General features: G+C 35.3%; 1 protein-coding gene across 1 annotated transcript in view; it reads right to left on the bottom strand.

Moving 5' to 3' along the window:
* The window catches only part of ATRNL1 (attractin like 1), a 493875-nt gene that overhangs the window by 366064 nt on the left and 108909 nt on the right, over positions 1-18902 (bottom strand). The window contains exons 14-18 of the mRNA XM_062001233.1: positions 17532-17664; positions 16071-16252; positions 8151-8364; positions 6207-6395; positions 1823-2041 (exon numbers count right to left, since the gene is read on the bottom strand). Coding sequence (XP_061857217.1) covers positions 1823-2041; positions 6207-6395; positions 8151-8364; positions 16071-16252; positions 17532-17664 — 937 coding nt within the window. The remainder of the gene's footprint in view (positions 1-1822; positions 2042-6206; positions 6396-8150; positions 8365-16070; positions 16253-17531; positions 17665-18902) is intronic.

The raw sequence follows: 18902 nt of genomic DNA, 5'->3' as shown, positions 1-18902 counted from the left end.
CGATTTTGAGGAATACTGACTTCAAAATGACCAGTCACAAAAAGAAACAATTTATATGCTACCTGCTGAATAGTAGTTTTAAAGATTTGAACAGAAAATTAGAAATAATTTAAATACTTATCACCACTACAATTGCCCAGAGGCACTATAAAGAGAATGGAAATGAACTACAAGGCAAACAGCGCATACATGAATGAACATGAATGGCTTAGCCAACTATTCATCAATGTGGCAGAATAATCTTCAAACTACATGTTACAACCTATTTATTTTTATTTTCATCCAAACTACAAAATGTACAGTAGGCTTTTGCAGACTTAGTATCAATTCTCTCTCATTTGAAGTACATCATGATTCCTGTGCTAAGACTAATAAAACTGTGTTAGTATAATCCATTACTGATAATATTTTAAGAATGTGAAACCAAAAGCTTAGGAGCAATCCCTCCAGCCTATGTGAACCAAAATGAAATTTCACATTAACTAAAATTTTAAATTTATTACTCCTGTAGGATTTACCTCAAACTCATAAAACTAGCTGGTTATTAATACAAAGTGGAACTTCTGTGAATTCTTGTCCAGATCATGAAATTTTATCTATGAAGATTAATACCACTGTTCGGGAAATAGTATTAGATGGAGTTTTTTGGTTTTAACATAGAACATTTGGCAGTGTTCACTTGCTTTTACATTTAGCCTCATTATTCTAAAACTTTAAAAAAATATATCTACCTCTCTACCTATGTATTTTAAGTTTCCAAAACTTTCTTCAGAGATTATGCTTTCTAAATAACAGTGATACACACACTTACACATTAAATATATAAAAACACACATATATATGCATTACACACACAGAGAATACAATGATGAAAATAGTACCCAGGAGAGCAAACATGGCTTCATGTATCTATGAATTTTGATACTAGAGAAGCTCCAGCTTCCAAATCTATCAGCAGTAGGAACAATAGCTGCTGGAAAAATAGCTTTACCACATTACACCATTTATTCTAAAAGGAGTTTTCAAGGTGTCTTTCAAACTGTAGTATTTATTGTAAATTACCACTAGAGGTTCACCAAACTCCCAAATGTGTTTTTCATTTGCCTGCCCTACTACACTGATGCTTTCACAGATTGTTTTCAGGATTTGAGTATTTTCACATAGGATGCTGTACCAGTTCAGCTTGCATGCTCTCAAAGCACCTGATGTCTTGCTCACTTTTCCAATGAACTTAAAAATTAAAAACCAATAATGAATTGTATGGCTTAAATTTAGACTTCGGAGATTGTCTTTAAGATTACAAAGGCATACATTCTGTTTACTCAAAATATTTAAAAAGTAGGCTGGAGGCATAGCTCAGACACTTGGGAACGTCTCATTCTCACAACCAGCTGGACTTTTTACATGAGAAGGAGATGCAGAAAATTCCTGCTCCTGGCCGTCAGTAGCTGCCTATAGATAATTCCTCCCCAAGTGCACTCTTCTTTGATGGATGCAGAAGCCAGAAGAAAGCAAGAGCTGAAGTAAATTCATATATAGTTGGATTTGCAAAATTAGAAGGAGAGTATGGGTGAAAAATTATTCACAAATAAACAGTAATTTTGGTTAAACTATCTGCACTAAATTTCACATGTGAACGTGCATGACAGGAAGCCCATTTGTGTTCAGTAGACAGAGACTAACAGACTATTCAGGAAGTATTTTGGAAAAACAAATTTAATTCAGATGTTATTTGTATTACTCAACATAATTATGTTAATTTGGCATGCTTAAACTAAGAAACATCTACTATTTCCTACATAAGAAAGAATGTAGACCTTACCTGGACACTGGATAAAAGACCACTCATAATTCTTCTCTTTTGGACAAAGATTAGCATCGAGCACCATTTCATTAGAGTGTGTGCCAACAGGCTTCATTGGGCCTCTTGATGATCCTTCCAAACATTGCCCTTTTCCAGTGTTACTGGGATCATTACACCATCCACACCCTGGCTGTTCCAAACACTGGCCACAGGTCCTCAGTCCAGAGCAGTTTTGAGCTTTATTACATGGAATAAAATATTAATGTAAGGGTGAGGTTTTTTGTTTGGGTGGATTTTTTTAAATAAGCTGCTAGAATTTTACAGCAGCTGATAAAGAAAAAAAATTGAATTTCTATTCAAAAAGAAAAAAAGAAAATCAGTAACATTAGTAAGAATATCTTAATTTTCTTTAGAAGTTGTATTTCCTAAAAGATCACCAAATCTACAGCGGGTGTTTGGTACACCACAATACAACAAAGATTTCAAACAAAAAAAAACCCATAATGAAGGAGAACAATAACATTACACATCTTCATTAAGTATAAAATATATTTTCTGTGCTTATTATTAATATATATTATGGGATGCCTACATCACTAAACTTACTGACATCAACATTCCTTCCAGCTGGAAAACTCTAGAATTCAAGATGACCTCAAGAATACAAATGAGATGTATAATAATAATCAAAAAATTGTAATAATTCAAATTGAAACAAAAAACCTTATTTGGGTACAAAGTATCGCAGGATCACACCTGGGTGTTCATCTACAAATATGACTCAAACTTTCTGTACAGAACTTTTGAAAAAAGGTAGCATACTACACATTTATCCAAAAACAATCAGGATTCTGAAGCTAGAAGTCATAACTCAATCTTGTTTTATTGAACTGTATCTGAAGTATCATCTGTTAATCGGGTTTGATTTAATTTGCATACTGAAACCAAATTTCCCTCATGATCTTTTAGAATGTACTCTCTTTTAATAATTTAATTGCTCATGAAATGGTCTTTCTCATACTTTAAATCTGTTTAGAAACAAATAAATTTTTTATTCTGAAGTTACAGCCAAATAAAATTCCTATTCTAACATTACTGTCAAATAAAATTCATATTCTAAAGTTGCTGCCATTTCTTATTAATAGGAAATTAACAATGCAGTGTCTTCAGGAAAACCATTTGAGTTCCCAAGTTTATTTGAGTTTTTTCTGCCATATCTTAATTTTCTTAAATTACTGCTGTAACATTGAATCAAATTAACATCAGAATCATTTGAACATTGATCACTATGAGTTCCTGTCTCTTCTCACATTAACTTTGTAGACAGCAATTATAAAAGCATGCATGAACTTAAAGAAACTACCAGGAAGTCTGATATAGTCTGATACTTTAAAAAGTTTCTTCTTAAAAATAAAGTATTTTAGTAGTTTGTGAGTGTTTTTTGGAGGACACAGAAACAGCTTCTACATGACTGTAACCTCTAAATTTGGCTCAGCTGCAGTTAGGACACTATATCCAACTAGTATTCATGTGACACAAATTAGTTTTAAACCTAACCTCATAAAATCTAAAGCTGTATGATACAAATTTAGGGGTTTTGAATACATTAGATCAGCAGACAACTGGCCAGCTTGCACTTTCAGAGGTGCACTGTAAATAATCCATACAATTCTTATGCTCTTAGTAACAAAGCCAGGAGAAAAGAGCTTTGGAGTATCAGTTGAACTATCTTCATGAAAGATAAAAGAGAACCAAGTGAAAATAGTCAGACAATCTCTGTAGTGGCCTTCAGCTGAAAAACTAAAGAGAACTAACTGAGAGGTTATTGTTTATGGAAGAGGATATTCAAGCAGAAAATGTTTTTCATTGAAATTCTAGAGGTGGTCCAAGATTGTTCAACTGTCAGCTATTCAATCAAAAGTCATAATGGATGGAAGACGTGGGGAACAGTGGAATGCAACTTTCTGGCAAGCAGGTATTAAAATGACAAAATGTCACCCATAAAACAGTGTTCTTCATTTTAATTCCAAGTTGTGAAAATAAATGTGAAGTTCTCAGTTGTTGTATTTTATTTTATAAATCATACATGCTTGTGTGAAGTTTTGGGTGTTTTTTTCATTCAGAGCAAAACATCCAAAACCTCAGAAATCAGCCTCTCAGAATAAAAATTAAATTCTTAAAAGAGATTTCTTTTTTCTTAAAGGTACAGTTGCATTCCATTCTCCAGGTAAGTAGAAACGCTCTCCCATGATAATGGAATCCACTTAATACTTCATTACCTCAGCAGCAATAATGATGTTATCTACCTAATAACTTTCTCAGTTATTTAGAGTGAAATAATGTCTGAACCATGTTTCATTTGGGCATTCATTTTCTTGTTTAAATGCAAAATAGCTATTGGTTTAAGCTCTAAAAGAATCCTGCTTATGGACATGGATTCTTCTTTTTCTTTAATTTGTTGAATAGAAAATACATTTTAATACAAAACTGCCTTTACATAGTGATGAACTGGTATATAGCAAATCCCATTTGCCTTATTTAGTATGAACTTCTACAGACTTGACAAAAATGACAAATTAAAAACAATTCTTTGTGTTCCCCAAACAAATTGAATCTGTATGATGTGCAAATACCACACACGCACAAAACAGAACCACAAGTTCAGGCTGAAATAATATACGGTATTTTAAAAAGCTAAACATCATTCACATGACATTCTATTTTATATCCAAATTTTCAATCTACTTCTCTTCTGCCACAACTCACTATCAATATAAGTTACAAAACTGATTTCTTTTAGGAGTGAAAAGAAAGTGTAGTCTACTGTTATGAGAGATAAACCTTTACATAATTACTGTATTATTATTCCAAATACAGGGGACAAGAGATTAAGTGTTCCTATTACTTCTTTGGTTTTAGACTAAACACGGACAGATGGCTGGGTTTGGAGAACATAAACCCTACTTCTAGTCCTTGTTGGACACTAGAACCTGGATTAATATTTGAAATTTACTAAGCATAAAATTTTACCAGGTCAATGCTGCACTGGCTCATTTTATTTTATGGTTACTAAGGACGAAGAACAAATCTCTATTAAGTTAGGAACACAGATTCTCCAGGTTCCACTATCCTTGGCCAGTTTTACCTGAAGAAGCATTTTACTAACCCATAACCCAGATATATGTAGTGGCCTGAAGGTAGAGACATTCCTGTAAGATTAGAATATATCAATGCTTCCTATTACAGGTATGGGAGGACCTTATTTTCCCAAGGCTTAGCAAGTAACTACCTCTTGTATTTGCACCTATCTATTAAATGGAATCATGATCCAATTATGACCCTGAAGCAAGTGGCTTTTTGTCAAACAACATCATCAATCCTGCCACAATACACCAAGAAATAAAATGTTCCAGAGGGGCTGGTATCAAAAGAACGTCATGGAGAGAGAAAGGAAGTCTTCAGTAACTAGGGAAAACACTCTCATAGAGAACAGCAATAATGACAGTTCAACATCACACTCCAGAAGTCAGGTCCCTATGGGACTCAAGTCCTTTACAGGCGAGAAATACCTTAAGCCAACCTCGAAGAACAGTAAAAATACTAAGAACCAGTCTTCTGTAGGATGGCAACTGAGGATTTCTTCTAAAGAAACCACAACTCAGACAAGAATCTAAGTCACCAGGCAGCTTGCTTCAACATCTACATGAGTTACAGCACTTATATACACTGCACGGTGCTGAACTTAACAAGGTCCAGTCACTACAGAGGCAAGAATAAGTAGCTTTAGATGAACAGTATACTGAAAGGTACATTGAATAGGTTTCTTACTCTCCTGTAGAGACACTGTATCAATTTCTGATAAAATGTGCTCCTAGAAGGGAACGTCTGGGGAGTATCTTCTCTGCTCCACAAAGAACCCACCTGCCTTGTTTTTAACTTTGTATGCTAGGAAAATGTACTTCTCTGAAGTACAAAACTGACAAAAATAATCAGAATCTTAAAAACTCTGAATTCAGCTGATCTTTTTCTTTAACAACCAGATGTGGTTACAAGTCTACGGTCTGCATATTATTGCTCTGGTTTTTAACAGTATTTTGTTCCAATTCATGGCCATTATTTGACCCACTAATGCTGGCTGCACAAATAACCATGGTAATTTTTCTTTATCTGAAAATAATAAACACTATGTTCCATCATAAAAGAATGACCAATACTTTGTGTCTAGCAACCACATACACAGAACTGACTTGCCCACGTTAGTAGCTACGTAAAGTGATTTTCTGTGGTGAACCTATTTTTGTCTTTAGCGAACGTGCCGAATCCTTTTCATACAGGTGTTCTTATGAGTGGAAAAAAATAGAATGGAATATTTAATAGGACAAACGTGCATTCTGATACTCACGGGAGCATGTGGCAGTTTGCCATTCTAGACATTGTCCATATGGGAAGGAGATTATATAGGCGTTTGAGTCAACGCAGCGCTTTGTACTGCTGCACCACATACATTCCATACCGTTACTTGTGCAGTTAGAACACGTTGTTCGCAGGGAGCACGGCTTTTTGCAGGGCCTGGCATTCTGGTTGGGACTAACTGGAAAAAGAACAGCAAACATTTATCATTTTGACCACAACTGCAGTCTCTTTTTTTTCTTTAATCGTATGTTCCATTAGAAAAATCCTTGTTAAAGTGCATGATTCCTTAATTAGCTATAAATAATTTAGTCCAACCTTATGGTGCAGCATATAAATACAGTAATATTTTATTAAAAATATTAAAGCAATAGTCAGTATGAGTCATACTAGAGCTCTAAAAGACTCTATTTAAAAATTTTCACGGCAATTTTATCTGTATAATGAAATAATAAATTTAATATTCATTGCCTGGTAATGCCAGCTTAGTTTCTTGCACATACATGACAAAAAATAAGTCACAAAATTCAATAGCAAGTATGGTAGAATTCTGGTCTATTGTTCTCATTAGTTTAACAGTATAAAAGCAACATATATTCTACTTAAGACTCATCTCCAAAAATGCTGCCTTATGCTGCACATAAAGTCACTTGAGTCCAAAGGGAAAGTATTGAAAGAAGCATTGTTCAATGCAAAACTGATTTGGCTGGGTTTTGGGGGGTTTTAGAGGATTTTTTGTTGGCTGGGTTTTGCCTTTTACTTGTTATCAACTAGAGACAACATTTTAACTAGGTTAGAGGTGTAAATCATCAAAGAAGTTGTCACATACACACAAAAAAAATGTATATCCCAACTTCTGATTTCTGCTCTGATTTGAAATAAAACTGTAAAAAGCATACAACAAGAGTATAGCAACTCTTAGGAAGGAACACAAAAATACAGATAACACTATATTCTCCATACAGAAGTGCCTTGTGAAACATCACGACAAAGCCATCCTATGTATTGCCGTGGCTTTGTATATCAGAGACTTGTACTCATAACTAGGACATAATTCTTAGAGCATTCTTCATCTGCTAATACCAAATAACTTAAACAATAACTTAAACAAGTCCAGTTTGCAGTTAATAAAAAAATACAAACTTTATTTTTACTCATATATATGAACAATAAAAGTGTTCTCATAAGTCTGAAGCACTTTGAATTCTATAGTCTTTGAAGCACCTCATGATCAAAAGGAAAAAACTAAACCAAGACACTAGTAACAGATGTATATAATATTGACCTAATTGTAAAATACTGTCAGTTTCCCAGCAAAACCATCAAATTTATAAGCAGTGTTCCCATCACACCAACAACGCAGCTATTTTCCAGTTTTGTACAAAGGGTATCTGAAGGGGAATTTAAAGAACTTCATGTGCTCAACCTCACTGCTACACAGAGGAACACAGAACAATCAGAGCATGAAAATGCTAATTTGAACTGTCAAGTGACTATTTGCACAGCAATCTTTATACACAAACAAACATAGGAGATAGAAAGAAGAATGTTGGTTTTGTCAGTCTTTTAAGACCATTAACATGTTCACTGATGTTCAGTGAGAGTCAACAAGAAAACATCAGCCTTGTTGAACATCTCCATGGACACTTCCACACCACAATCTCTGCTATCATGGACCATTACCAATTTAGGGGCAACTTTTAAGACTTCTGGTGTAATGCAAACTATGTCATATAAATTAATTCATAAATATTTGCTGCTTTAGGAACTTTATTTGTTTTCTAGATTAAAGCTCCACATTTTCCACAAAATAATAAAAAACTGGGATTTTAATTATTTAACTGAAGTTGTTAAAAAATCACTCTTAGCCAAACAGAAATCTAGACAGCTTGCTAATCATGACAGTAACAGTAACCAAAAAGAAGGGATTGCTTACCGACAGGTTTTTCACACACAAGACCATCTGCCATTGCAGTGCATGGATTCGCTTTCAGACCTGCCACCTCTGCTCTTTCTAGATATGCACAGAAGCCAGAATCATTTGGCTCTCCTGGAAGCCATTGCAGTGTAGTATTTGTAAAAGGAGACATGTCATCCCATCCCCAGTAGGAGATGTTGATCTTGCGTAAACCTACCCAAGGTGAAATTTTCTATGAATTAGAATGAAACAAATGTGAGATAATTAGTTAAAATGCCTTTTTGTTGTTGTTGTTAAAACATTTCAAAGAAAAGCTCAGCAGCAATAACTTCAACATCTTCTGTTCACACCTTATCTCACATTGTCCACACAGTTTTTATCTTAATTGTTTTAACCTTGCTGACCATCCTCCCTCTGAAGAACAGAAGCCCCACTCACTATATGCTTCTGTTCTACAAAACCCGTGGTTGTTCTGTTCCAAGTCAACTTAGCTTGTATCAAATAATAGTAAACACAGAAATCAGGCCAAATGGTCACAATAAAATAGGTTTATTTTTCCAGCAGCTACTATACTCATACTGTACTAATTGCTAGTCCAATGAGTATAATAAAGCATGCATAAATCAACAATACTTCAACAATCAAAAATCCAAGTTCAGGGAAAAAAAATGATAAATATTCCACCAGAAAAAGGAGATAGAAGTAGCACACTCAGAACTCCAAAGCCATTAAATACATATTGTATACAATTTTACTATTGATCTATAAGCTACAAAAAAACAAACTAGTCTAGAAAACAGAAAAAGTATTAATTATCAAGAAACTATCTAAGATGTATCAGAAAAATTACATCACAAATTCTACTCTTTTTTATCATTTTGTCTTTATTCCTTAAAACCTGCTCTTTCTCTTGGTAATAATGTAAAGGTCTTTATCCCAGAATAAATCTACGTATATTTCTTGCACCCACCACTGTAAAAATCTCAAGATGCTGAAAACAAACACATTTCCCCACGTAATCACTGTGCAGGTCATTTTCATTAACTCCAGTTTCAGTATCAGGAACAGAGACAGACTACAGGCTGTGACAGGTATGTGGTGGTAGGTGAACACCTAAGAGCCAAATACAGCTATCTGCATCAGGCAAAAGGCAGATGCTGTCAGCTCCAAACCAGAGATGTTGATCTGATTATGAATTAGCTTCTCAATTGATTTAATTTGCTAGCCGAGGTAGGCAAAATACTAGAATATATCTGAAGGGAACCTGATTCCAGATCTATGTGATATTTCAATAGTGAACCAAGAGTCACTGTCACCATCTCTCTGAGATCTTTCATCTTTGATCTCACATCTTTCCTTGGCCACTCAGCTTTAATCCATGGCTGAAAAAAAATTCTTGCAGAGCTCAAATCTACATCTGATCAGAGCATTCTTTTTTCCCCTTGACTCATTAGATCAAAACAAAACCTGAAGGATTATTCATTTTTCTTCAGAAATACCACTGGTAATGACTTTTTTAAAAACACTCAGTAGGTAGATAGCAGGTCAGTACTTCTGATCTCCCTACAATATACTCCCTATGCTCCCTTCTTCTGCCATATCAGTTGGGAGCACGATCAAACAGAAATTGCTACAGCATTTCTTACAGATGCAAGATCAAACTCAAATAAATCAGAAAACAACTAAGAAATGTTCCATTCTTTAAGCATTGATGCAGTGTGAGAGACTGTTAAATAGCAACACAAATATCTAGCAAAAATGCCACCACCCAATCTTATGTCTTCTGTACTTACTTCATAACTTCATTGCTACCCCAGGTGACCAAATTTCCAGGTGTTTGTGAGAGCTCACAGGATCTGAACACTTGAACAAACATGATGAAAGTAATAAAAGTGGAATTTGGGCATCTGAGAAGTAGTAGATAATACATCTGCTGTCTTATTTGTTAATTATTTGCCTAGATTGCTGTATGTGCACAGACCACATGCATCAGAAAACCTTAGATATTTATGCAAGTCTCTAGACATCTTTCTGTGGAGTATTTAGTGCGCACACCAGGCACGTACAAAGAATGTCAAGGGCTTAGGCAGGATAAATTACTGACAAAAACAGACCTAAACCAACCCTAAATGCCTACTTTGGGGATGAGGAATTCCAGCCAAGAGAACCCTTCAACATATTACTCACTGTTTCAATTGCACTGCCAAATAATTTGGCCTCAGCATCAGTATATAGAAAACAGAACCTATTTCAGCTATGGTGAAAAGCTTGTCAGGCCAATAATGAAAACTGATCATGCAGCAGTGACATTTAGAAATAATATTTTCTATTTGATTAGAAGAGTATCTCAGAACCCCATTAACAATGACAGAGTCTCAGGGAGGATCACGAAAGCCAGAATAGTCTTAGGAGATAAAAGTAGCATCCTGAAATGAAAGACCTCTAGAAAAACAACATATATCATAGTCACCATCACTCTTAATGGTTGTAATATCTGGACAACTTATAGCATTGTGGCAGATATCTCAAAATCCATATGCACCATCTTTGTCTCTTTGCTAGTGTAACACATCAAAACACAGACCTGAACAGTGCCATCAAACACACACCATCAAAAGCTACTGTCCTGCAGGCTCGCTTATGCTGCTCTTGGCATGTTGGTAGGATGCCAAAAGGAAATCACACAAAACTTTTATTCTTCTTTTGTCTGATTAAAACATGGTAAGCAGCTGAGAAGCAGGCCACCTAAATACTCCAAGGACACTTTTAAAGCACATGCTCAATTAGGTCACATTAATTCGATGATGTGGTCATGAAAGGTTGTCACTGCTGGTGACAGAGATTGCGTGCTGATGTCACCAAGGCTTATCAGCAAATACAACTACTGCTGCTGCACTGCATGAAGGCCAGCAGGTAAAAACAAATAGTGAATAGAGAATTTGGAAGTTCCACTGGTGATACCTGAAGGCACCAGTGTGCTGTGAAGATCAAATTCATTTCTTCCCAAAAAAATGTAAAGAAAAAAAGCGCTTTTTTATGGGATAATAGTTTTAAACAGTGTAGCCAGATAAAGCTAAGAATCGTTCTCTGGAATATGTTTCTCCTCTGTCACAGCTCATCTTGGAATACATGTACTTTTGCTTGAAGTATAGCTGGTCACGGTTTATCTGTTCTTACAGAACCTTATAGAAACTTTTGTAACACTGATAACAAGTTGCCAAAATCCTCTTTAAGTGAGAAATCAGCCTTAATATTAAGTTGGAAAATATTTAGGAATTATTGAATTCTAAGACAAAGTGCTGGACAGGGCTTTACTTTCATCTGATAGAAAAGTGCAATCATACAATCCATAACAATACTTGCATCTATAGTCCTATTTAAATGAACATAAGGCGAGTTACAGGAATTACGAAACACTGACCACCAATAGCTTCAAAAATATGTTCTTTTATTCTAAAACACCTAATTTTAACTTTCTAGTCAATAGGAATTACGGATCTATATTGAAATGAAGACTATGTAACCTGAACTAGAGAGCTGATACTTCATGTTAAATCCAATGTTTACTCAGAAAATTTAAGTCAGACTAAGTTGCTTTGAGATCTATAGTGAATGTGATCATTTACAGTCATGGCATTTTTCAGGCACTATTGCTGCCTCAGCACCAATTTAATGAGGGTTGAATAATTTGCAGATGAGTGAAGTGAGTAAAGTCTATCTTTACTGAATAGCCAATTACTACTGGGGCTCAAAATTCTGTTTCTTAATTATGCAAATTGCTGAGGAACTATGCATCTCTTTCAGAATTTTATTGCCATATTTATTTAAATTCCTTTCATTTTGGACCTTACATTGTCCTGGAAGTGTACAATACCCTCCTGACTCATTTTATAATGTGTGCAATGACAATATCTTGTTATCAAACATGGTTTTCAAGAGACATTTGAACTACTAATCTCTCCCAAAACAGTCACATTTTTTTGAGACAAATTTTTTGATAAGTCAGGTTGTCTTCTCAGGCACCCGAAGTGAGGTGAGCTCCCCACTTCGTGCAAGTAAGAAGACAGTTAAACTAGAGATGAACTACTGGTCAGTCAGCGTAACAAACCTAATATGGAGACAAAGTGCTGAAATAATTAGGCTTCCAAAAGCAGGACTGTTACAAACTGTAGTAAAAAGATTAATTCAGGGGGAAAAAAGTAGATGTCAACTTCACTGTAACCAATCATATGATAAAACCGCAAAAACATACAGCCCTCTGAGAATACTTTGAGCTAACAACGAAAAACATTGCCATGCAAAGCTCGCTAATTAACTGCAACCTACACTCAAGTGTAATTAATAAAGGATGCTTATCCCGGAGAACAGTGAGTTAAAGGAAAAGTTGCAAGCAGTTTACATAATGAAAGGCATAGTTTAAAACTGTTCTCATCTTTGTTTCTGCTTACTCCACCAAAACTAAATCTTCTCAGAATTTATTGCATGCTAACAAGAAAATTATTATTTTTAGTTAAATCCCACAGTTGTGAGCAAACTCCCAAGAGATATAATTGCACTTCTAAATGAATTTACAACATTTGAATATTAGCAAGAACGTTTAATTAACTTCCTATTGTTGTTTAACCTACTTTGCAGAAAAAAACTTAAATCATCCCTTTCATAATATTTTGTTTAATAGGTCAATAAAACAGTATATAAGAAAAAATATCGTGCCATGTTTGCCTTAGTTCAAGAATCTGTAGTCTGTCCATTGTATTTGCTTTGGCATTCTCTTAAGGAATTTGATTTCTTTTCAATGAAAAATACAAATTACAGTTTTAATTATTGGTGATAGTTTTAGAATACATCTGCAAATTCAAATTTGCACACACTATAAAGGTCTTAGTTTTGTTCCTTTCTTTAGTATCAAATGAATCTTCTCCTTATATTTTAGAAGGAAACAATCGATTCATTCCAATACTAAACTGGAAATACACAGTGAGGTCTGGACAAGTTGGAGAAAATGGTAGAGTAAGGACTTTGTGTCTTATAAAACAATCTAGGAAGTCTTACACCATTTCTATGAATGACAAAGAATTATTAAGTTCTTCCAGACTTTAGTATTTACTGACACCTCTTTAACAGCTTGTAAAAATACACAACAGTTACCAAAGTTGTTTTTCTTTTCTCAATATAAGAATATCAAATAAAGCTGAGATAAAAACAGATCCATATTCTTATTTCCAAATGTTACTCTGACACATTCACTAATCCTGAAAGCTTTTGTTTCACACGTGAAAGATTTTAAAGCCTTTGATATATTAAATACACAAGTCAAACTCCACCACAGACAATACTGATTAAATGTACAGTGTTCATCTTACAGTTGCTCTGACTGCATTTGTGAGCTCCACACCACCACCTGTTACAAAAACAAGCCATCTAAAATGAAATCTCAGTCCTTAAATCATTCTGATTGCAGCCTGAGTGGAAAAGGCAGACAAAAGAAAATCAAGAGGTTTCGGAGAGCCTGTCACACCTGATAAGACATTTAGACTGTCTCACACAGAATAAATGTTACTGGACAGATAGATATGAATGAAAAAAAACCTTTTTTTTCCTAAATGCCACTGAAAACATCAGGATAAGTCACAGAAGCATTTCATTGGGACGTTGATAACTAAGTGGTCATTTAACTCAAGATACACTTTTAAAGTGCATAAGTTAGTCTAAAATTGCATAAACTGTATGTGAGGTATCTCAGATTCACATCACCACATTGGCTCAAGAAACATTTCATTTAAATACAGATATGCTCAGCAGGATGTCACCTTGTAGAAGTTCTAATCTCTGAAATGTAAGAAAAATTTAGTTTCCAAATACTAAAAAAGAAGCTGTTTCTATTTACATTTCAAGTCAGTCAGGTACTATCAGACATATCAATCCTACATCATACACCATTAGATTTGAAGGCCCCCTGTGTGGTATTTCAATAGGGACTGGGGGAAGAAAGGGAAAGGGGGGGGGGGGGGAAAAAAAGGGTCAGTAAACTAACCAAAGAATTCATTGCTATTTAGGATTTTGTTATTTTGGTTTCAATTATATCTTCAACATTGTCTCACATCAAAGTGTGTTCCAAGGCTGCAGCAAGTACAATATCAGGGGGTATCTTCTGACACAGAAGACTCTCCTTTATTAGCAAATAACAGAAGACACATACCTTTCTAGTATAAAAATCTTGCTTTGTCCAGAGCCTACTTTTATTAGGGGAAACACCTCAAAACTGAAGTACATAACCTATGCTTGGATCTCTTTCTTAAAATGGAACATTAAAAAGGACAATACAGAATATTATGATTCATACTATGTCCCTAAACTCTTACATTCAGATTTGGCACGCCACAAAGGCAAACCTTAACTGCTGTTCCCTTTACAGGCCCCTCAATTCATCTGCAACATGACAACTTTGCAAATCACATACCAGCTTGATATAAGCTTTAATTATTCTTCATAAATATCTTTCATTTGTCTGTAACTGTAAAATTCTAAGCTACTTAAACATTAGGGGGTTTATACAAAAAAATGCTGCATGTCTACAAACCAAAATATACAGTTTGCTGAAATAGTTCGCTTGTAATGGAATCTTATGGTGCTCCCATCTGATTGTACATTGGGGGATTTGACACTTTGAGCATCCATATATTTCATAGAATCATAGAATGGTAGGGTTGGAAGGGACCTTTAGAGATCATCTAGTCCAACCCCCCTGCAGAAGCAGGGTCACCTAGATCAGGTCGCATAGGAACACGTCCAGGCAGGTCTTGAAGACCTCCAAGGAAGGAGCCTCCACAACCCCTCTGGGCAGCCTGTGCCAGGGCTCCCTCACCTCAAAAGTGAAATAGTTTTTGCTTATGTTTAAGTGGAACTTTTTGTGTTCCAGCTTCATCCCATTACCCCTTGTCCTGTTGTAGCTACTATAGAAAAAAGGGATGTCCCAACCTCCTGACACCCACCCTTTAGATATTTATAAATGTTAATAACATCTCCCCTCCATCTCCTCTTCTCCAGACTAAACAGCCTACGGACTACATTGATTCATGTACATGTATCAATGATGTGGATAGGGTTTCCAACAGTTTAAACACAGCAAGAAGCATTTGAATATTAAACTGCTAAAAGAGTGAACCTGACCACGCATGGACAAGTAATTAATATTCAACTTCTCTTTTTTTGTCCCACAGTTAAATCAATATGGATTGCTTTCCTAAGGAGTATTCTGATGGCAGCTTCCTGTATTTGCCAGAGGCATGTAACAGTTTTCAGCCTTCTCCCTCCCCTCACCATTATCAGAGAAAGCTAATTAGCTTCTGGCTCATTCCACTGCTGCTGTGCAGGGAATTGCTACATGCTTTACATACCACTACAGCTTCTCTGTGACCCTTTGATCCCACATATCAGTTACATAGCGACCTACAGTTTTCTGGAGAACAGAAATGTACAGCTTTAGTACCTCCCTGTCCTCCACTGAGTGCAGCCTAGCTATTCGCCACTCAAAATCAACCCTGAAAGCAGTTGTATGGATACTGATAAGAAAGTTAGGACTTTTTTCTTCCTCTGTTACACTGACAATTATTTTGTCTTGTTTTTATTCCTGCTGTCACAGAAAAGGGCTACAATTTCCCTCATCAGTGTTCCAGCCATTCTCTGGAGTCACGTCTCAAAGGTACATAGTAACCTGTAACAGTTAAATCTGGTGAAGAGAAACACTGGGAACTGTTGTGTCGTTAGTTCAAAACATGAGATTTCCTTCATATTCTACACATAACTTGGATCAGTCCTTGGCACCATGCTACATTTCTCTGAAGGCATAAACTTTCCTCTTTTTAGACAAAGCCCTTCAATAGATTTCTCAAAGCAAATTTAATTCACCTAAACATCAATTACAGTTGTTCAAGTTACCTGAAGTGTATACTTCTGTATTTCATCCAGAACAAATTCCACTTCTTTTGAGGTTGTTAATGAGGCAAGATTCCCACTTAAGTTGTAGCAATAGAGTTTGGCATTGTCATAGCTTTCCCGACTAGAATTTATGCGGAGGCAGGCATCTCCAATATGACTCCATCCTTCTCCACACAGATGAGCTAGTAAAAAGCATACAATTAAGGATGATTGGAAAAACCTTTAAAAAACTTAGGGGAATCTGAATTTTATCTTCCTGTGATCATAATTCAAAATACATCCCACGCTCAATTTCTCTTTTTATGTCACGTAAATTCTAAACCATCAAGTAACATCATATTGAAGAGTCTATTTTTATGAAAAGAAGCTTTTAACAATCTATAAAATATTTATAAGGTATATGCTAAATTTCTGTGTAACAATACCGTTATGACAGTATTTCTTCCTTCTATTCAGATCTGAGCACAACTAAATATTAAACACTAGATTATGTACATAATTAGCAGCACTTTAACCAATCATTTTGCATTGTGTAAACGTCAAGATCTGAAAACAACTGTCCAGGAATTAAGAGAGCATATCTTTAACCTATCTTTGCATTTTGATTTGTCTAAAGTACAAATGCAATCAGAATGATAGGAAATTCAGATAACCTCTTAGAAAATACTTCCTCTTCAACATATTTCAGCATAACTCAGATTCAGATAACTATTAAAAGATGGGTAACTCAGAGCAACTGCTATAGTCAATCTTCACAAAGATTACAGAAATGCAGTTTTAAACAACACAAAATAAATTAATTGAAGTTATTTAATGAATGATCTCTGCGAAAAAAAACCCATGTTCGTTAATTTCATCTGGACATAAAGATGAAATGGATAAGGTTCTGATATCTAACTGCATATATGTGGCTATGAATATGAATTACAGAATAAATATTATTTCAGAATGTTCAGAGTCACCTTCTGAGAATATTTTATATCAGCATTTTAATATTCACAGCTTTCATATTATTGCCAACATTAGACAATCAAGAAACTAGATCTTAGGCCCTATCTGCACAGGCAAATTGAAGTATAATTGAAGTATAATTTATAAGATAAAACCTCAGCTAGCAAAAGTAACAATGAATATGTAACAGTAAAGGACTCAGCATGGCAATTCAGCTCTGCACTCCCAAAGGCTAGAACACGTCACCGGTTTGTGCAGAGGTACGTGCCGTTATACCTTCACTAATGTTATCACATCTCCTAACACGATTAAAGGTAGCATTGATATATCAATCAGTGATGTAATTACATCTGTGTTCACCTGTTCAAGCATAGTCAGGCAAAGAGAGCCTGCACAAATAAAAGAAATCTAGTTCTACTCATTGAACAAATGTTCTTTGGCAAATATGGAGATCTACTTGGTTTTGAAATAAACTGTAAGAACCAGTTATCACTGCTCCACAGCCCTTACCAGGTAGTGCCTGGCACTCCTGCTGCCGCTGGTCCCACTGGCAGTTCAGGTGTAGCGAGCAGCTTTTGCAGCTGGTCAGTTTATTGCAGATCTGTTCGTTCCTCACATGACACTTGGTGTAGTTTTTAACCGACTATAAAAATAAACCAGACAAAACAGCATCTCAAAATTATGTTAAACTATCAACAAATCAGATATCAAAACTGGAATATGCAGCAGGTGGAGTCCTCCCAGAAAAATCACACCCATCTAAAAGCTCTTTATGTGGATTCCCTTATCAGTTGTGGAGCGTACAGAATGCATTGCTAGAGCACAAATCACCCCACTTGTCCTATACAATTAACTTTGGGTAGGTCCAACGGAACTTTGAAGATGTTATTTCCCTGTAGAGAGGGAGGAAAAGCTTAAATAACTAAACCAAATCTCTATTTCTTAGACAGTATGGGATATGCTCTCATTAAATTATTTCATCCTACACAGATTAAAGCAAGCAAAATAATCAAACAGACTGTAAAAAATAGCACAAGATAAAGCTGTAAAATAATTACACATTAATAACTGAAAGTGTAAGAATATGGTCTACTTCATTTTAACTAGATTAGGTAAAGCAAAAATAGGAGCTGTAGACCAGCAGTCACAAAACACAAGAAGGATTGATCAAAAATTTTGATCATGCCTTTCTACAGATTTAACTGCAAATGTCTATGCAACACAGCTAGTATACAACTCATAGAATAGACAGGAAACGATTTTGTCAAACACTCACATAGAATCAGGATTAATATTATTCCTTTGGTGCCTTAGCATACAAGAAAAGGAGTAAGCACTGAAGGAATTTTTACTATGTTTTTGTTTGGGTTTGGTGAGGTGGGGTTTTTACTCCTGAAAACTGAGGTCTTCCTTTCCATGTTAGGTATTTTATACAGAGATCTTTTTTCTCCCTTTGGATAATGCTTTTAACAAAGACATAATACTGATATTATTCAATAACTGCACCAAATTCTCAGCCAATTCATCAGGTTATCCATAAGCTGTCTCTAGTAACTTAATTTAAAGGTAAAAAGAAGTTTTAATTCAAGACAGCCTTGTACTTAGAGATTGTTGAGGTTGGAAGGAACCTCTCGAGTTCACCTTCTCCAACACTAACAATTGTCTAACAATGAAAGATGAATTCACGCATAGCAGCAAAAATGGATTGCTCTTTGCATATGCATGGTTTACAGGTTGCTTTCCTTACTAATAATCTCCTCAAGAACAATACAACACATCTTGTCATATTGCCTCTGTAGAAGTTACACAGCTGTTGGTATGGGAATGATGAAGGGCATCAACCTACTGCCCTCAGGAGAGGAGACGGTCAACCTTTTCTTT

This window comes from Colius striatus, chromosome 8, assembly GCF_028858725.1.
Source record: "Colius striatus isolate bColStr4 chromosome 8, bColStr4.1.hap1, whole genome shotgun sequence".
NCBI classification, from domain to species: Eukaryota; Metazoa; Chordata; class Aves; order Coliiformes; family Coliidae; genus Colius; species Colius striatus.
This window is presented reverse-complemented; position numbering and strand designations above follow the sequence as displayed.